This window comes from Lingula anatina, chromosome 2, assembly GCF_051362555.1.
Source record: "Lingula anatina isolate TDL-2025a chromosome 2, LinAna3.0, whole genome shotgun sequence".
Taxonomy (NCBI): Eukaryota; Metazoa; Brachiopoda; class Lingulata; order Lingulida; family Lingulidae; genus Lingula; species Lingula anatina.
The window spans coordinates 33845210-33866585 of NC_141768.1; the positions used below are offsets into that span (position 1 = coordinate 33845210).

A 21376-nucleotide genomic window follows, 5' to 3' on the forward strand; every position below is an offset into this window, starting at 1 on the left:
AGCTTCTGAAAATACATGGTTACTTGGAAAGTTTTGTTAAAAATCATTTCCATTTTCTTTGAATATTTCAGGCAGTGCAAGAAGAAATCAAACTTTTCACAAAAGCTGGAACACAAATCTTACGACTACTTCTAGGAATGCTGGAAGGTATTTCTTGTTTTTATGAAATTTAATTTTCAGGTTTTATCTGAAGAATCTGCATACATTCCTTTTGTGATTATTTGAGCAAAAGATAATTGTTAGAAAGTTATACCCTTTTAGGGTTTTTCCTCTCTTTGTTTACCCATTTGATTTGTAATTTTTGTTCGGTAATTTGATGTGATTTGCTTACTTTAGATCCTGATGACACTGGGGAGCATGCTACCCTGTTGAAAGATTTAACAAATCTCTATGCTTTACAAGTAAGTCAAAAATGAATGAATTCTACTGCAATGTGTTTTATTCGAAAGTATTGGTGTGTTTATGTTGTGTGGAAGCATTCATCAATCTAGCTAGAACTGGATACTAAGAAAACTGCGTTTGATTTGATATGTAAAAATGGACACAAATTAGTTTTCCCTCTTGTAATTCAGGTCATGAACATACACAAATGCTAATGCTGGTACCTATTTGATATATTTTCATTTTGCAGGAAGAGTTTGGTGAATTTGTTCTGCTAAACAATTTTTCCAATGCTGACTATAGAAAAGATATGCTGACCAGACATGTGAGAAAGTTCTTTGAACAGAGAAACAAAAATGAAAACGCATCAGAAGGGGTAAGATGGAACCTATCTACTGTATTTAATTAGTTACATTTCACTTAGAATGGGCTAAAGAATTAGTTTGTTTAAATGGGCTATTAAACTGTTTATTGTGTTCTTAATGTGTTATTTATTTATTTATGAAATGAAATGAGAAATAAAGTAGCAGCAATAAGATGTAAAATAACCAGACATTTTGTGTGAAATAAAAACATTTATTTTCTGTCACCATGGTTAGCAATCTTCAACAGTTTTAGTCAGATTGAGTCTCAAAGTCATGAAATGCATTCTGTTAGCGTAATATTCCCACTTTTTCTTAAAAGTTTCCTGACAAGCCTAGTTCATTGACTTTAAAGCTGTTATTTTTAAATGTTATTATTATTTTATTATTTATTTATTTATTTATGTATTATTAGTATTTTTTTTTTTTTTTTTTTGAAGTTGTTTTTTGCATTTTGTTTTCAGGATGGTAAGATCAGCGACCCTGATAGGAAAAGTTCTCTGAGGAAGTCAACCAACTTTACTCATATATACAGGTGAGAGTATAATTGTATTGCTTGCTTGTTTTAAATGCAGCTTTGGAATTTTAGATAGTAGTTGATTTTGACCCTTTGAATTTCACACATAATTTACGTTATATTGCACAATATTAAACTTTTAACTTTTAAAATTGTCAGTGGTATATTATCCATGATCAGATTCCTAGGCAAAGATTTAATATAGAGTCCAAATGTTCACGTAAGGTTTGTGTTTCAAATTTCACAATTTCAGTATAGTTCAGTCATATTTGATTGTTCACATTCTCTAGGCTTGCAGAAGTGCTGGGGTTTTCAAAAGAAACCCTGAGAGGGCAGATTGCTCTAGCGGCAGCCACCAGGGGGGATGTGACCACTGCTCTTGGTATCTGCAGGTGTGCATCTGGTTTTTCTCTATCACCTTTCTCTCTCTCTCTCTCTCTCTCTCTCACACACACACACACACACACACACACACACACACACACACACGCACACACACACACACACACACACACAAACACACACACGAGCGTGCTCAGGAATAATAAGGTATTGTTTCAAGCCAATTGGTCACAGTTTTATGCACAAGCTTAAGCATACATAATTACATTTTTTTTCCATCACATCAGTGAGTTGTATGAGCAGGCCCCCAGTGAGGAGACAGCTGAGGTGCTGCTCCAGGTGGGCCACACAGTATGTAAGCTGTACACCAGTGAAGACTGGGTGAAGGATCTACACACCTGCAAGGACCTCCCGTCTAGACTCCATGAGCTGGCCAGGTGGGCACTGGTCATCTGTCCTCCAGGTAAAGTGTCTCCTGTCACCTTTGGTCACTTGATAAAATGTTAACTTACAAAAAAATGCAGAGATGTTTCTGTTATCCAAGGCCTGCAACCAAAAATACAATTTCACTATGGAGTAATGTTCTAAATACATATATGTACACAGAAAAATGCATAGACGTTACATTATATCAGTAAATATATACATATTGATAACTAGTGCATGTTGAATTATCAACTTACATAAAGGTGGAGTGCCATCTGTCTTCTGAGACTGTGTAGTGTGTCATCTGTCACCCGACTTGTTATCATGTATTGTGTAATAAAGTTTCAAAAATGGAAATAAACTCATATCATGCAATCATTCACTATGTTTAGAATCTCAGAATGGAGGAAATTGGACATTTAACACTGTTGTATTTATATTTTTCCCATCTCATCAATTTTCTTAGTTGATCATATAAAGGTGGCAGTAACCTGTTAATTTTGTTTTATGTTAAAAAAATTGTTAAAAATGAAAAAAAACATTTCCGAACAGTGCTGTCTTGTTTACATTTTGGCATTTTCAAGTTGTGACTTTGAAGTTCCATGGGCCTGAATACCTTTGCTAGTCACATTTTCTGAATATCCATGATACTAATATTTTATTATTAAAATTGATGGTCATTATGCTGTTAAACATTATGTAATATTGCATCAAAATTTGAAAAAAACCTATTTTGGGCACTGCTCCCATGATGACCATTTAAGAAAAACAATGTCACTTACTGTTCTCAAACAGTACAGTAAATATGTACAGATGTGTCTGTACATATTGCCATCACCTGTATCTGCCATCGTCGCCGTCACTGTCGCCAGCGCTGGCACCGTGCACTTTCATTGTAAACATGATAAGTGGAAGGCAGTTTTACTTTTTGGCTGTATATTTACAGAGCTGATGAATATTCATAAAACGCAGGTCAAGTTCGAAAATCAGCATGATCGGGCCATTTTAAGGGAAGTTATGCTGTTTTTTAACTTTCAGCATATATGCAACACTGTAAACACATTTCAAGGAAAACTGATAGGTCTGTTGTCATGAAACTCACAGGAGTAATCAGTCTTATTATAACGCAGGTCTGGTTCGAAAATCGGCATGATCGGGCCACTGTTTTAGTAGTTATGCTTTTTATGTACAGACACAGATGTGTCTGTACATATAGCCATCATCTGCGTCTGTCGTCGCCGTCGCCGTCGTCGCCGTCGCCGTGCACTTTTACCGATAACACGATAAGTGGAAAACTGTTTTTTCTTTTGGCTTGAAACTTACAGAACTGATGAATATTCGTAATACGCAGGTCAAGTTCGAAAATCAGCATGATCGGGTCACTTATAGGGAACTTATGCTGTTTTTTCACTTTTTTCAGCATATATGCAGCACCGATAACACGATAAGTGGAAAATCATTTTACCTTTTGGCTTGAAACTTACAGAACTAATGAATATTCATAATACGCAGGTCAAGTTCGAAAATCAGCATGATCGGGTCACTTATAGGGAATTTATGCTGTTTTTTCACTTTTTTCAGCATATATACAGCACCGATAACACGATAAGTGGAAAATCATTTTACCTTTTGGCTTGAAACTTACAGAACTGATGAATATTCATAATACGCAGGTCAAGTTCGAAAATCAGCATGATTGGGTCACTTATAGGGAATTTATGCTGTTTTTTCACTTTTTTCAGCATATATGCAGCACCGATAACACGATAAGTGGAAAACCATTTTACCTTTTGGCTTGAAACTTACAAAACTGATGAATATTCATAATACGCAGGTCAAGTTCGAAAATCAGCGTGATTGGGTCATTTTTAGTGAATTTAGGCTATTTTTTCTCTTTTTTCAGCGTATATGCAGCACCGATAACACCATAAATGGAAAACCATTTTACCTTTTGGCTTGAAACTTACAAAACTGATGAATATTCAAAATACGCAGGTCAAGTTTGAAAATCAGCATGATCGGGCCATTTTTAGGGATGTTATGCTGTTTTTTCACTTCTTTCAACATATATGCAACGCTAATAACACAATATAAGAAAAACAGATAGGCCAATTGTCATTATACTCACAGGAGTAGTCAAACTAACTAAAAAACGCAGGTTGAGTTCCAAAATCAGCATAATCGGGCCATTCTTTTAGAAGTTATGCTGTTTTTTCACATTTCCTCAGATTCAATTGTTAGGCATATTAACAGTCTCATTATTGAACTAATAAGATACGTAAAAGTGTTTGTTTGACATTTCCTGCATCTTAATAACATTGTTAGTTGATTATGTAAAAATGATGGTAAACTTGTTATTGTGTATTATGTTATAAAGTGTCAAAAATGGAAATAAACAAATATCATTGCAGTTTGTCAGATTCAATCATCTACTATATTCATTATCTCAGAATGGAGGAAATTGGACATTTAACACTGTTCTATTGATATTTTTCCCATCTCATCAATTTTCTTAGTTGATCATATACAAATGGTAGAAAACTGTTTATTTTGTTTTATGTTAAAAAAGTGTTTTAAAAATGGAAGTAAACCAATTGCAGAACAGTGCTGTCTTGTTTCAGCATATATGCAGCACCGATAACACGATAAGTGGAAAACCATTTTACCTTTTCCCTTGAAACTTACAAAACTGATGAATATTCATAATACGCAGGTCAAGTTCGAAAATCAGCATGATCGGGTCATTTTTAGGGTAGTTATGCTGTTTTTTCACTTTTTTCAGCATATATGCAGCACCGATAACACGATAAGTGGAAAACCATTTTACCTTTTGGTTTCAAACTTACAGAACTGATGAATATTCATAATACGCAGGTCAAGTTCGAAAATCAGCATGATCGGGTCACTTAAAGGGAATTTATGCTGTTTTTTCATTTTTTTCAGCATAAATGCAACACCGATAACACAATAAGTGAAAAACCGTTTTACCTTTTGGCTTGAAACTTACTGAAATGATGAATTTTCATAATACGCAGGTCAAGTTTGAAAATCAGCCTGATCGGGCCATTTTTATGGAAGTTATGCTGTTTTTTCACTATTTCAGCATATGTGCAACACTGATAACACATTTCAAGGAAAATCAATTGGCCAATCGTCTTGAAATTCACAGGGGTGATCAGATTTACTAAAATTAAGATGAGGTTCGAAAATAAGCTTGATCGGTTCAGTTTTGGTGAAATTGTGCCTTTTTTTGTATATAAGTCTTTTTTCCTCGGATTTAATTCATAGGCATGTTAAGAATCTCATTTGTGAACTAATTAGTAATGTAAAGGTGTTCTTTTGACATTTTCTGCATCTTAACAATATTGTTAGTTGATTATATAAAAATGATGGTAAACCTGTTATTGTGCATTGTGTAATAAAGTGTCAAAAATGGAAATAAACTCATATCTTTAACAGTTTGTCAGATTCAATTATTCACCATGTTCAGAATCTCAGAATGGAACAAATTGGACATTTATAATTTTTCTATTGATATTTTTCCTATGTCAACAACTTTCTTAGTTGATCATTTAAAAACGACAGTAAATTGATTATTTTGATATATATATATATGTAAAAAAAAGTGTTGAAAGTGGAAAGAAATTCATTTCAGTACAGTTATCTCTTGTGTACATTTTGGCATTTTGAAGTTGTGACTCTGAACTTCCATGGCCCTGAAGACCTTTCCATATCAATTTTTCTGAATGTCCATGATACTTTTATTTCATTATTAAAAATTGATGGTCATTATGCTGTTAAGCATTATAGTTTTTTGTTACAATTAAAATTTTCACATATGGACATTTTCAAGGTGTGACTTAGTCTTTGAACTTCCATTGGCTTGAATACCATTGCTAGTCACATCTTTTGAATAGCTATGATACATTTACTTTATTATTAAAAATTGATGACCATTGTGCTGTTAAGCATTATGTTAAATTGCATAAAAGATGAAAAAAACCCTTTTTTGGACATCGCTGCTGGGATGACCATTAAGGAAAAACCATTTTACTTATGATATTCTAACTTACTGAAAAGTTTCATAGGACTGAAGTGTAGCTTGTGTTGGAAATCAGTGTGATTGTTTTCTGTTTTGGAGGCAATGCAGCTCTATGGAGTGCTATATGGGGCTACTGTTTATGGATGGTGGTAATTGTCCCTTGGGATAATCACTAGCTAAATTCAGAGCTATAAAATTACTTGCCTAATTGATTTTCAAGTGCCCATTAAATAAGATTACATAAAACACACGTTGAGATTTCCCATTCAAGTCTTATAGGTTAAGCTCTCTTAACTGTGTCACATAATTAGGAATTGGTGATAATTATGCAGGTAAATGTTGTTTACTATTGCAAATAAGTTTACAAAAAAAAAAAAATTGTGTAATGCCAACATTAATGCTATAGATGAATAACAGTGCCTTATTATCCTCAAACACATTGGGATTATTCATATCATGTTAATACAGCAAGATTAAAAGTTTGAATAGCAGCTTTATTGGATTTTTTTTTTTGTTGTGTTTTCTTTTTAATTTTTTTCTAAACACAGGCATTTTCAACTCCCATCCACCTGAAGCTCTTCAGATTTTCTGTATTTCCACATAAGCAGTTGCATAGGTTTTTATGTCTTTAAACAATATGTAATATTATTTTATGCACTGTCAACATTTTTCAAATATTGGGATTTTCATTATGTGAATTTGAACTCTCATGGTCCAGAAACTGTAATCTTATTGCAGGGGTGGATTGAGGCCATCTTCTGGGTCTTTCAGATGACGGTCAGATTTTAAAGTTTACATTGACTGGTATCAATTTTTTTCTGTTGGAAGACCATCAAAAGTGTAGGATGGATCAACAAATATAATTTGGAATACTGTCAGAAAATACCTCTGGATCTGCTCCTGTTATTGAGCATGTTACCTGTTGTGCATGATTAAAATTCAGTGTTAACTGACTGTGTTATTATAAGCATTATTTATTATTGCATCAAAATTGACAAAATGACCTATTTTGCATCTTTATTTTCTGTTTTTTGTCTGTACATTTGACAGCTTTGCTGCCTTGTTTCTTCACTTTTCAGCATATGTGCAACACAGTAAATACAATATAAGAAAAACAGATAGGCCAATTGTCATGAAACTCACAGGAGTGGTCATTCCTGCTAAAACGCAGGTTGAGTTCAAAAATCAGCTTAATCGGGCCATTATTTTAAAGAAATGCCGTTTTTTCACATTTCCTCAGATTCATTTCTTAGGCATGTTAACAGTTTCATTATTTAATTAATAAGATACGTAAAAGTGTTTGTTTGGCATTTCCTGCATCTTTACAACATTATTAGTTGATTATGTAAAAATGATGGTAAACTTGTTATCGTGTATTGTGTAATAAAGTTTCAAAAATGGAAATAAACTCATATCATTGCAGTTTGTCAGATTCAATCATTAAAATTTAATGTTGAATTTGCAGTTTAACATAATGTACTTTTGCATCAGAATTGACTGTAGCCTATTTTGTGCATAGTTATTTCCTGTTTTTTGTCTGTACATTTGACAGCTTTGCTGCCTTGTTTTTTAGATATGATAGCAGATTGTTTGGAACTTAGTAAGAACACTGCACTGATGCTGACCTTGTACAGACAGTGTGAGAGTGGGGCCTATGGAGAAAGAGTTCAGGTAAAGGCAGGAGAAAAAACAAGCTGACATGACATTTTAACTGTTAGAAAGAAGTTTTGTCCTGGTCTAAAAAAATTTTAGATAGAAAGGATCTGTAGGCTAATGGGAAAACAAGTAACTTTTGAAAAAGGATTGATTAGGCAGTAAAGGGTAAGTTTCTGTTGTTTTTGTTGTTGCTATTTTTATTCTTTTTATATCATAATGCTACTTTTGCCAATTGGTACATGTATAACATCAAGTATTAAGATTCCAGAAAATAGAAAATACAGGATTTTTGTCTTGTGTTTCTAAAAAGCATATCTTGTTTTGTTTTGGGATTGACAGTGTGCTGGACAAGGTGACCACGACCAGTCTGGCCAGGACCTCTACAAGCAGTGGACATTTGACCCTTTCTTTGAGGAGGATGGACTTGTACTGGACTCATCAGTCACACTCACCATGGCTGCAGAGTATGCCATTACTTTACTACCAGAAGCTGGTAGGTACACAAACAACAATAATTATAAGATATTTTTATCCTTTTCTTTCTCTGAGAAAAAAAGATATTAATCTTATTCCTATAAATGTTTAGTTTTAACTCCATCAACCTAATTCTCTTCTTTAAGCCAAAATAATTGACTACGATTTCCTTGTTTTTCAGAGCGTGGTAAAGCCCCATACCTACAGCACAGGATTCAAGGACAGGCAAAGAAAGGTGGGTAAACAGTGTTGAATAGGCAATGGCCACCTAACTCATGCTGGTACATGTAAATATGTCTTCCCACTATAGAGTACAAGAACCACTTGCTCCAAGTCCTTCACATTTTGAAATTGTTAATTTATCTATGTCCAACTTGGTAACTGGTAAGAAATAACCAAGTTTACATGGCCTGCTTAAGACCTTAGTTTACTTTAAAAGATACCATTGGTAATTTAAAAATAAAATTTTGGTTTCTCATGACATGTTTTCTTCTATTAGATATTTGTCTTAATGTGTGTTGATTTTTTTAAAAACTTTTTTGTTTAATGTCTTATTAATAACATAATGAAAACATTTTGTCCTTTTATTGTCAACAGTCTTTTCTCAGAGTACATTTCTTTTTGCAGTCTCTTCAAACTCAAATGTAGAAAACACAGAAACTGTGCCAGGGGCAGACACTCCATTATATAAGACCTTAAATGCCACCGCCCTGGACTTGGTTCAGTATTTGAGAGAGAACAGTCAGTTTGAGCTCGCCTTGAACATAACTCATCAGACCATAGGCAGCGTGCTGCAGCATCACTCCATACAAAGCATGGGATATGAGGCCCAGGACCAGGTAACACATGTTCTGTTAAGCCCTATTTACACTGGACGGCGTCCTTTCTGCGTCCTGTAGTACAGTCTTGTTTGAGAGTAAAAAAATAATAATTTACGTGCCGAAAACTGGCTGATCATTATGCATTCATTCTGCAACCAAAGCAATAATTGTGCCTCCTTATTATGACCACAGTGCTGCCACTTTCATCTATATCACAAAGGACGCAGAAAGGACACCATCCAGTGTAAAGGGGGTTTTATATATTGGGCAGGAATCAAGTTAATTGAGACTATACTGCAAGAATGCAATTTGTTTAGATTTAAAAAGGGAATTTGAACTGTTGCAATATTGTTCAGTTTCACCATTTAAGATCATTAGTCTGAAAGTCAATTTCATGTCTGCATTTATTTCTTTGTTGATCTTTTTTACTGCCAGTGAGTCCAGTATTAAGAATTAGAATTAAATTTATTTTTTGAAAAATTTCTAACCATAAAATACAGAGTTCGATATCTCAGTTTCATTTAGGAAACTGAAAGCATACTTATTATCATGGAAATTAAAAAGCAAAATAAAAAATAATAATAATGAAGAACATTTATTTTAATTTAGTAAAGGGTACATTTAGTTTCATAAAATAAACTGTTGTTACAGGCACTCAAGACAGCTCTTAATGAAGACAAGAGATTGGTGATGAAAGCTGCACAGATTGGTCTGGTAACACAGAAGGATCTGGTCTCCACCCTGTTCTGCAAGGTAAAGATTAGGTTTCTCTCTGTTAAAGGTATTTGTATTATAATTTATATATAAACAATCAAAATATGTGAATGGGTCGGACTGTAAAACACAGTCAGAAAATTGAAATACATGGATTTGCTCTGTTTATTCTTGTCATAAGCACATATTTAGAGTATGTTTTTTTCTCTTCCAGCTTTTCACAAAGAAGCATGTTGACCATATCTTGGCTGTGGGCTACATCTGCTCTCTGCAGAACAAGAAAATTGCTATGGAAATGATGACAAAATTGACCCGCCAGGCAGGGCTGAATTACAAGACTTTGCTGGTATGTCTTTAAAGATTTTGCTTAAGTACATGTATGAAAAATTATGGACTTTGTAGATTATTGTCCCTAATCTACATTACATGAAACCTTTTATTTTTTTTTCTTGCTTGACTGTGTACTTTTAAAATTTATTAAAAAGATCTTTTGTCACTAAAAGTTTATAAAAATTAAAAATATTTATTCCACTTTATTTCATTTACACTTCAAATATTACAGTAACTTTAATTGTAACAAACTGTAACATTTGGTATTTATGTCTCTTATTTAAAAAGAAATATTGAATTTTTAAAAAAAATTTATTCCAGGCAATTGCTACTGTGGGAAAAGACTATGCTGTTCTTTCCAAGGAACCCAAAGTACTGTTGAAATGTAATGAAATGGCTGCCAATGCAAAATGGGGACACAAGTTTTCTAAGCTTAAGGTAAAATGACACATCTGCTTGGGAAGGAAATGAAAAAGGCATACACAGGGGTTGGGGGGGGGGGGTTATAGATATTGTTTAAGTATATTTTTACTGGTAGAATAAAGCCAATACATTGGATAGCAGTTAACTAATTAGGACAACTAAAATGGATTTGTACGTTTTAAACATTTCAGATATCTTTCAAAGAAGCCTACGAAGGCAAAGGGGAGGAAAAGAGAAAATTAATTCCTCAGTTGGTCCACCATGAACAGGTGGAACTTGAACTTATTGGAGAATACTGCAGGTATGCAATGATTATGTTGTCATTATTTACGAAAGTTTATGAAACCCAGACCTACCTGTGTCCATTTTAACTTTGCTTCATAGTTGAAGTTAGTTGTATGATTTTTTTCATCCATCCTTTTTTCATACAGAATTGGTATTGTGTTTTCAGAGCCTTTAACCTAGATGAAAATGAGGCATTGTTTGAGTATCTAGAAGCACTACTGTTGGGTAAATCCCACCTAACAGTTAGTGCCCGCCACAGGATGGCTACCAGAGTGATAGAGGGCATTACTGCCAAAGACAAGCTGTTACCTAAACTAAATAGCATTGTGTTACAGGTATGTTACTGGCATTTTACATGCATGCTGGATATGGGTATTTCAATGTGACAATGTCTGTTCCTTTCTGCTTTGGCAGGTACTTTGACAGGCCATACTTGGTCAATGCCATCTTTCAGCCTATAGTAAGGCATGTTTATCCCCAACAGGGCAAGTAGTTAAAAAAAATCACCCTGCATAATAGAAGGATACTGAAATGCTATGCAGTGTACATAATCGGCTTCACTAGTAATTGTACTCTTCGTATCTTCATGTTAACATGTTTCCATAAAAATCTCCCTTTGGTTGATTGTAATTGCTAAACAGTTGTTCCTTGTGAATGTGATGGCAGACATCAGTTACAGCACAGTTCTGGATTCTTTTACAATTTGGTTCGTTAAGTGCCATCAGATTTGCATAGTAAATTATCATTGTTTTTCTAATTGTATGTATTTATTTATTTATTTATTTATTTATTTATTTATTTATTTATTTTACTTTGTACCATTTCAAATGTGATTATTTATAACATGTTGAATTACATTCTAGATTGATCCATATGCATATGAAGAGCTGGATTACATGCTGATCAAAATCAATGAATTGGATTCCAGTGCCTATGTGCAAAAGGTAGGTTTTGCTTGAGTCTGGTAAATGTGTAGAATGTGAATTTGGCTAAAATTGCAGTAACAGAGCATAGTTTTCTTTTTTTGTCAATATTTGCATATTAAGAAAAGATTTTTCAAGTATCCTTCCTTATAAGCAAATCTGATATAGTAAAGTTTTTAGATAGTACTTACGTGTATTGGTTTTGGGGTATAAAGGCGTTTCATCAAGTAAGATTTATTTTTTTTACGCTCAATTTCCTATGAATGTTCAGATTTTATTTCACCACTACTCTTTGTATGCTATGAAAATCTTGTCTTTTTATGCTTTGATTTAAAAAAAATCTAAAAATTTGATACTAACTTTTCAGGGCCTAAAACTGCTAGAATATTTGTCCTTTTACGTAAGGTCTGCCCCTCCCTCGGATTATGAGATCAATTACAAACATATCACTGAGGATGAACAGGTTTATTTTTCTTTTTATTTGAGAAGACAATATTTTCAGTATTTTCAAATGGTGATGAAATTCACTGTAACTGTATTTTGAAACTAGAAAAAAATATTTTTATGATTAACAACACAACAGAACAAGTTTCTTTTTATGATGACAGTGACAATTTCATTTAGACACAAGCATGGATTTGTTTAAGTATTGACCAAACTTCTTAAAATGTTTTATTTCTCAGACACTTCAGGTTTCCCTATAAAGTATTGTATGTTACTTCCTTATAAAGGAAAAATGATTTCTGTTTTAGCTGCTAGGTGGAGGCAGGGCCTTAGCACCACTGTCTGAGAAGAGGTTGCCCTTCCATCCGCTTCTCATGGGAGAACCCTGGAAAATCATAAGTATGTAGAAAAACTGTGTAGATCTATTACTTTTTTTATTTTGCAAACAAAAAATGCTGTCACACATTATCCATTATATTTTAACCATTTTTGTTTTGACATGAGTGGTTTTGCAAAATTTAAGAATGATAATTCATGTTTTGTGATCACATCACTTATGGTATGGGTGTTTGTGTTACAGGTTGAATTTAATATTTAAATTTTAATTTTGCAGCCCCAGAACTGAATGCAAGTACAGTTTCTCTTTGGCTGCCTATCACACAGCTACTCAAGGTAAACTAGGTCAATAGATAATTTAAGAATTGCCTGTATTGTTTGATCTTTTCTGTTATTTATATAAGGATAATATTCCTTTCTGAACAGGTGTTATAATGCAGATACTATTAGGAAGAGGAAACTATAAAGTCGTGAAGCAGAATAATATAAAATTCCTTATGGTAGTTTTTAATTTATCTTGCACCATAGAGACGGTGCTTATCAGCATTCTTTGCTGAATTTATTTAATCGTATTAATTCTTCCATTAGTTAAACACAGATCAGGTATACTTAACCACCATACAGAACATCATAAAGAAACATGTGGAAGGCAAGAAAGCCAAGGAGACACTGGACAAGAGTAAATGTAGCTGGAATCCAGACACTGATGTGGACCTGAAGTTGTTTGACAGTGTGAGGAAGCTGCTGCTCAATGTATCTCACTGTGAGATGGCAGTAGCTTGTGGTAGATGGGTGGTGCAGGAACTGCCCATGGGTAAGTGCCTCCACAACCCCTCCACGCACATGCGTACACACACACACACACACACACACACACACACACACACACACACACACACACACACACACACACACACACACACATTTCTATATGTAAAACAGGCTGCCTTGTTTTCACTGGAGTTAGTACTGCTGATTTATCTTGTGTCAAAGATACTAAAATTTTGGACTTACGGTTGAGACCAACCTAAATGGCTGTGTAAGATATGCCCAAGATAAATAATTGATAATTCAGATTGATAATTCAGATGTATGTAAGAGGATCAGTTTATTCTAAATTTTAGTTCAATCTAAAATGTTTAGTATTTCATGGTGTCAGTTGCCTGACATTGAAAGAGAATTGTCATAATGCGGGGAAAACTTGTTTTAAGTTTAATTTTAATGTCAGATTTACAGACTGCAGCTTTTAATAATTTGGCTAAAATCATTGAGCAAATGTACTTAACGATGTGTGTAAGATTTATTTGATCAAATGTATGTTATGGATACCAAGCTGTATTTACAGTAAGTGGGTTTCATTTTCTCCAGGTGCTGAAAAAGTGGTAGCTCTGAAGTTCTGTGCCATGTTGGCACAGAAATGGTTAGAGGTGTGTCCTCAAGAGGTAAGGTGATAATGGTCTAAGTGATTGTTTGCCTGAGAGAGAGAGAGAGAGAGAGAGAGAAATTCCTAACAATATACCTAATAACCTCTGTCTGTAAATTTGAATTATATTTTCATTTCAGGCAACTCAAACTAATGAAATGCTTAAATCACTCTGGCTTTTTTTTGTAGGGTCCAGAAAAGGTCAGAGCCCAGGAAGCATACAGCAAGTTCTCCCAGATGTGGTGTCGCTTGGCCACAGAACAGGTGCTTTACCAGAACAGACTGGCAGAGGAAGAGCTGCTTAGCCTGGCCCCACGGCCCACCAAACTGATCATGAAGCTGTATGACCACCCTAGCATACTACAGAGAATGGAACCTGGAGCACCCAGCAGTTTACCTGGTAGAAAAAGTTATCACTGTAGTATAGCAGGGGCGGATCCAGAGATGTTTTCTGACAGTCTTCCACATTATCTTTGTTGATCCATCCTCCATTTTTTGACCATCTTCCGACAGAAAAAATTAGGTACTCATCAATGTAAACTTAAAAATTTGACCATCTTCCGAAAGACCCAGAAGACTGCCTCAACCCGCCCCTTTTGGTCAAGATTTTGTATATTTTTTTTTCAGACATCCACAAAATAGCAGACAGTGTTGCAGAGGTGAATAAAGTCAATGTTTCCAAGATCCGTCTGACTCTGGTAGAAAAATGGATGCCCTCTGCATCTCAAGCAAAACAAGAGGAAGAAGACACTGTAAGTTACTGGGAGTTCAAGACAGCTTTTTTAAAATGTATATATTTATATATAATTCTAATAGAAATACATATTTTATTTTGACTTAAAATCAGGAATTTGTTTATTTATTTTAACAAATTAAAATGACTTCAAGATGTAAAATTGTGATAAATTGCAGATAAACCGTTCAGGCAATAAGAAATTTTAAATGAAGATCTAAGTTATAGGGCAAGTTAGGATCAACAGTCAGAAATGCATTTTCTGTATCCATTTAGGCTGTTCCAATTTGTAATATTGTGGGTATTCAGCAGTTTAAATGCTTCAAGATATTGCTTTAAAACTTCACTGTAGTTTCGAAGTGTCGAGGTAATAAGGCATGATTGCACACTTCAAAAATGATTCTCCTACTTTCAGACAATGACATTCGATTTCAAAATGAATTTGAATGCATCCCATGGTGAGGAACAGTCCAGTGAAGATGAGGACAATTTAAAGAGGTTGGTTGATATAGACATCACATTCAACCTAAGCTAAAAGAAGTCTTTGTTTTTTTCAAGATTTGAAAAGTTTTTTGTATTCTTTAACTAAATTATTTATTGTACCACCAGCGTAGGCGCTGGCGGTACACATGGTTTTAGTCCCGACCCGTATGTTCCGCCGGCTCCGCCGGCTCCGCCGGCTCCTGCGGCTCCGCCGCCAAGTCACCGTTACCGCTTCTCCTCCTAGACGGTAAGGGCCTCCATACCCATCTCTTGGATTTAGGTCACCTATAATCTCAACTCGTTCCACGTAAAATTTGGGCTTTGTCGGTATTGGGGTCTAGGTGTGGCACTCATTGCAATGCACCCTTGTCCAAAAATGGCAAAATTAAATGCTAATTATCTCCCCTACGGAAGGAATTATGGGAAAAATTTCTACAGACAGCTTTCCAAAAGTCATATGTGTAGATTTCATATATGCCCTTGGATTTGACCTTTGACCTTTATTTCAAGGTCAAACAGGCCAAAATTTTCAAAAAAACAAAATTTTTGCCGAAAAAAAAATTATTTGCGGCCTTATTCAGATACCACACAGACTTAACTAATAATATTAATGGAAATTGTTACCCTTCGGGTCATCTTTCATCTCCGTGAATTTGGGGTCAATCGGTGCATTTTCACGGGAGTAGCGGCCATAAGATATCGAAACTTAAAACTGTCTCTAATTTGGGAACCGTTATTGCTAGACACCCATTCTTTTTTGCATTTTGTAGAGCATGTAAAGCCCAACACTGTAGGTGGTCTCCGTTTTTTTGTATTCCATACCGTTTTCGAGTTACGCTGTATCAAAAAGTACATATTGGTGGTGAAAGCAAAATGTGCAGTACGGTAATGGATAATAAATTTTGAACTCCGGAAAAATAAAACATAAGGCTTGGCAAAGCAGACAACTTGTGGTCAAAAATGACATTATTTCATCAAATTTGAACATCTGGAACTTCAGAGCACCTCCCATTTCAAGAATTTTGACCAAAATGACCTTTTCTTTATTTTAATTAATTTTTTCTGTAGGAAATTTATGGCACATTATGGTAACTCCAAAATTATAACATTTAGTCCCTTATATCTCCAAAACTGGCAGAGATAGGTCCATAGTTACTATTGAAGTTGAATAGGAAGTCACATACTGGCAATCTAAATGTGACCTTAAAATTGACCTTTGACCTACTTTTCACCATGAACTGAACTTTGCAAATTTTGCTTCCCTTTTATCTCCAAAACTGGCAGAGATAGGTCCATAGTTTCTATTGAACTTGAATAGGAAGTCATATACTGGCAATCTAAATGTGACCTTAAAATTGACCTTTGACCTACTTTTCACCATGAACTGAACTTTGCAAATTTTGCTTCCCTTTTATCTCCAAAACTGGCAGAGATAGGTCCATAGTTACTATTGAAGTTGAATAGGAAGTCATATACTGGCAATCTAAATGTGACCTTAAAATTGACCTTTGACCTACTTTTCACCATGAACTGAACTTTGCAAATTTTGCTTCCCTTTTATCTCCAAAACTGGCAGAGATAGGTCCATGGTCTCTATTGAACTTGAATAGGAAGTCATATACTGGCAATCTAAATGTGACCTTAAAATTGACCTTTGACCTACTTTTCACCATGAACTGAACTTTGCAAATTTTGCTTCCCTTTTATCTCCAAAACTGGCAGAGATAGGTCCATGGTCTCTATTGAACTTGAATAGGAAGTCATATACTGGCAATCTACATGTGACCTTAAAATTGACCTTTGACCTACTTTTCACCATGAATTGAACTTTGCAAATTTTGCTTCCCTTTTATCTCCAAAACTGGCAGAGATAGGTCCATAGTCACTATTGAAGTGGAATAGGAAGTCATATACTGGCAATCTAAATGTGACCTTAAAATTGACCTTTGACCTACTTTTCACCATGAACTGAACTTTGCAAATTTTGCTTCCCTTTTATCTCCAAAACTGGCAGAGATAGGTCCATAGTCTCTATTGAAGTTGAATAGGAAGTCATATACTGGAAATCTAAAAGTGACCTTAAAATTGACCTTTGACCTACTTTTCACCATGAACTGAACTTTGCATATTTTGCTTCCCTTTTATCTCCAAAACTGGCAGAGATAGGTCCATAGGTCCATAGTTACTATTGAACGTGAATAGGAAGTCATATACTGGCAATCTAAGCGTGACCTTGAAATTGACCTTTGACCTACTTATTATCATGAACTGAACTCTGCTAATTTCTTTTTCTTTTAACTCCAAACCTGGCAGAGATAGGCCCATAGTTACTATTGAAGTTGAATAGGAAGTCATATACTGGCAATTTACTGTGACCTTGGAATTGACCTTTGACCTACCTTACGATGAACTTAACTTTGATTGTACCATTTTTAGTTATATATATATTTTTTGCATATTTTGAAAATTCTTGTTGACTGAATTTTTACAGCTTGGCAAGCACAAGACTGGTGGCTGTGTTCCTTATTTTGTATATGTGGGGGTCTATACGAATGCGCTTGCTCCAGCTGGTGGTACAATATTCGGAGGCGGTATCGCCTCTCTGATCCTCTAGTTTAGTTTACGATTCTTATACTCCAACTGAAGCATCTCTTTTAGCAATTTTTATTCCATTTCTTTATGCTTTTGAAAGGAGCTTTTTTTTAATAGAATAGTGACTTAAAAAGATAATTAATTGAAACATTATACATTCCAGGGTGACCTACCTGTTGCAGCATGGGCTACTGGAAACCAATGCATTGTTCTTGTTGAACTGTGCTTTTAAGGTATAAAGCTGTAAAAATTTTGATGTTTTCTAGAAAAGATTGAAGATTCTGTGTTCTCTTTTATGCTTCTAGAAGTTTTTGTTGTTGTTTTTAAAATTAAGTTCATTTATTTTATTGTTTGCACAAATTATGATCTTATATCTGGGAATTAGAGGTCTGATAAAACTAAATCTTGACCCATGATTTTGTCACCAATTTGATAACCATTCAGAGAAAGGGGAAACAAACAATCAGACGACAACAATGCCAGATGACTGTGATATTGCAACTTTTGATGTTATCTTGAAGTACATTGATATTCATAAAATAGTTACTGCTTTCTGTTTATGATGCTTTGCTGAGCTTTAAAAAAAAGCAACATCAACTCGAATTCAATCAGTGATTTGATTTCATTTTGGTTTCTTACTGACATTAATTGGCTCATAAATACAATTTCAACTTGGACATTTGTGAATGAAACATCTTTTTCTGTTTGCAACTAGGAGACATCAAACAAAATCAACCACATGAGCCGCATTCGAGCCCTCAGATGCCTGCTTCAGCTGGTGGACATGCCAACCATTGAGAGACTGTCTGGCAAGAAAGAAGAAGAAATTAAGTAAGTTTTATTGTCTCATTACAAATTTCATGTTAAATTTTTCATAGATGTTCACACAGCAGAAAATATGTGAATACAGCAGACAACTAGTGGTAAGATTAATATTGTATGGCAAAACATGCCCCTGTCCATGTGTCACTGTCATCACTTTTATTGAAAAATCAACTTTTAAATTTGATGTTATTCTTTCCCAGAGGTTACCTGCACACCTTGCTGTACCTGGTAGAGCTGGAGAAACTCCATGTACCACACACAAGAGAGTCATTTGAAAGCTGCAACAAGGAAGGCCTTGTACGCGGACTGTGGAGAAATCACAGCCATGAAAAGAAGGTGGGACTTCAGTAGACGTATGCTCTTCTACAATCCAACATTGTATTCAAACTTGTACCTTGAAAAGCTGAATTCCATGGAATATTTCCAGTGTATTTAAGGTGTTTGCATTGAAAGATATGGAGCTGAAAGGCCTCCGCAATTATCTTGAAATATGGACATTTGAGTGTTGTATTTATGTATCTCCACCCTCCCTTATATAGCTGTGCATCTTCAGCACTTGCATTTTCTATCTTTGAAGATATATCATCTGGTGTAATGGTTGGTAAGTTGTATGCAAGTGTGTCAAGTCCCCCACCTTTTCATTAAAATTGATTAATAGAAATTATGCAAAATTTCTTCTAAAGACTAAACCATGCATACAGGCTCAGCGTAACACTTATTCCCAACTATTTCAGACATGCTCTTCATGTACGCATGCAAACACACTATTTTTTACTGTGAATTATTTTTTAATTTTTGTAGGCTGTCCGTTTAATTGTTGACTTGTGCCTCGACTTTGAAATATTTGAAGTTCAACTGTGGAATAGTGTTTTGCAACAATTGCTTGCCTTTGGAATGGTAAGTCCATTGCAGTATGGTGACACCAGTCTACAAATTATTGTTTTAAGCTGTTTTATTATTATTATTATTATTTTTTTCATGTTTATAAGATTTATTTCCTAAGATCAACTCCAAACACTTTACCATGTAAGAAGCACTTTTAAATAAGTTTTACTGACAGAACTTTTTATTTACAGTACTTTGGGTTTCAATGTAGAGGTATTTGTGACAATTAAATCTAAGACATATTATTCTTAATAAACAAGATCAGGAGTCATTATAATTTTCACCTGGTCTTGTATCTGTTCAATCCTGGATCTATCACACCTTTCTGGAAATTATTCCATCTTAGCTATGAGAATATTATGTGGCACTTCACAATTAACAGCCAAGCCTTAATCTTACCAGCACTAAGTAGCACCATTTGGCTGGTACATCCAGCTAGCTGAATATAAGATAAAAGACCTGTTCTATTTTTTCCCTTTCACAAAATTTATGCCATTTTCCTTCACTCTTTGTAAGAATAATGATTATAAGGAAATGCATTTTGATTTCAGATGGAGTACCTGTGCCATGTGCTGGTGTGTCTGTCAGGGGTGCCAGAGCTGTGGCAAGTCAGCTGCATTCAGAAGATGTGGAAAAGTGTCCTCTTTGCTCCTTTAAGTTCAGGTAATATAGTTACCAAGGTAGATGATGCTTGGCTTAAAGTCACAGTTTTTGACTGAACTAGGAAAAGTTCATTTTGGCTAAAATTGAAGAATAAAAAGTTGAAAAAGTTTATATTTGATTAGTTTGAAATGTTAATGTGTAATTTTAGTTTAAATTAAGTTTCCTGTATCAGAATTGTATGCATCTTTATGTGTAAATGTTATTATTATTACAGTTGGCTTAATGCTTTTGAACATTATTTCCAGCTGTTCCACCACTCTCATATTCTCAACAAGAAGAATGTGCCCAGTCCCTGATTCTTTTGCACAGGTAAGTAGTCAGATAATTTTTACAGATAAAATTAATTTTAGCTTATTCATTTGAAATCTGGCTAAATTAACAGCAATAAAAAAAGAGGAAATGGGACACATTGATCGATGTGACATCTGGTCAAGTTTGTATAGTGCTTTTGTTTTTATATGAGTTTGTGTATAAGTTTGAACAGCAGATTTTCACTTTTCTATGTTGTAACATTTCAAGAGGTGTACTCAATTTCGAGTCAATTTCTAAGTTGTCTATATAAATATTCATACTGTATTTGATCATCAGATGTCCAGTGCTCTTGGACATGGACCTGCAGGGCCTGTGTAAGCAGTATGTTAGGCTAGAGATGCAGGCCTGTGCACTGGCTTGCCTGCTTATGATACCTGCAGCCAAGAGCAGACAGGAGCTGATTGAGGTGAGTCCTGTGTGTGTGTGTGCGTGCGCGCACGTGTGTGTGTGTGTGAGAGAGAGAAAACTGGGGTGATCATAGGGGGAACTCTCTCTGCATGTGAGTACATGTGGGTGGGTGTATCAATTCCATGGTTTAAAATGTTCAATTTTGGTAAAAAAGTTTTTTAATGTATAATATCCATGTAAGATATCGTTAAAGCCATGTTTTTGATAATGTAAGAATCAAAAGTTCAGGACACTAGTATATTCATACATACTCATAATGTTCAGTTAACGTGGAGGACTTATACGAAAATGCTTTGTTTCTAGAACTTACTGAGTTCAGGCTGTGCACAGGATATTCTTAGTCAGCTATCAGAATTTACAGAGAGGAAAATCAACATACCACTGCATAAACAGGTCAGGTCTTTCTTCTTGTTTAATATTTTCCTAGTTTTTGTTTTAAAATCTTTAGCTTATTTTAACATCAAAATTAAAATCTGCAGACATGCCAGTTGATCATAGACCAAAAAAATTCTAGTTCATGTCTAAATTTTGTGCCCGATTTTATTATTTAATTTATATGTCAATTTTGCTGCAGTT

General features: G+C 34.6%; 1 protein-coding gene across 2 annotated transcripts in view; it reads left to right on the forward strand.

Annotated features, from left to right (window-relative positions):
• Positions 1-21376, forward strand: part of LOC106177753 (kinetochore-associated protein 1-like) — a 22340-nt gene continuing 964 nt past the window's right edge. For both annotated transcript variants that reach the window (XR_015333117.1, XM_087006063.1), the window contains exons 1-32: positions 1-147; positions 337-401; positions 632-757; positions 1208-1278; positions 1551-1652; positions 1890-2065; positions 7644-7741; positions 8066-8219; positions 8382-8435; positions 8828-9039; positions 9673-9774; positions 9950-10081; positions 10387-10503; positions 10680-10789; positions 10940-11108; positions 11637-11717; positions 12064-12159; positions 12449-12539; positions 12754-12812; positions 13065-13290; positions 13845-13918; positions 14089-14299; positions 14527-14651; positions 15048-15130; positions 17871-17940; positions 18423-18538; positions 18733-18868; positions 19334-19429; positions 19969-20080; positions 20326-20389; positions 20669-20798; positions 21104-21193. Coding sequence is in view for 1 of the 2 variants with exons in the window: in XM_087006063.1 (XP_086862189.1) it covers positions 138-147; positions 337-401; positions 632-757; positions 1208-1278; positions 1551-1652; positions 1890-2065; positions 7644-7741; positions 8066-8219; positions 8382-8435; positions 8828-9039; positions 9673-9774; positions 9950-10081; positions 10387-10503; positions 10680-10789; positions 10940-11108; positions 11637-11717; positions 12064-12159; positions 12449-12539; positions 12754-12812; positions 13065-13290; positions 13845-13918; positions 14089-14299; positions 14527-14651; positions 15048-15130; positions 17871-17940; positions 18423-18538; positions 18733-18868; positions 19334-19429; positions 19969-20080; positions 20326-20389; positions 20669-20798; positions 21104-21193 (3558 nt within the window). In the remaining variant the exon portion in view is untranslated. The remainder of the gene's footprint in view (positions 148-336; positions 402-631; positions 758-1207; positions 1279-1550; positions 1653-1889; positions 2066-7643; positions 7742-8065; positions 8220-8381; positions 8436-8827; positions 9040-9672; positions 9775-9949; positions 10082-10386; positions 10504-10679; positions 10790-10939; positions 11109-11636; positions 11718-12063; positions 12160-12448; positions 12540-12753; positions 12813-13064; positions 13291-13844; positions 13919-14088; positions 14300-14526; positions 14652-15047; positions 15131-17870; positions 17941-18422; positions 18539-18732; positions 18869-19333; positions 19430-19968; positions 20081-20325; positions 20390-20668; positions 20799-21103; positions 21194-21376) is intronic.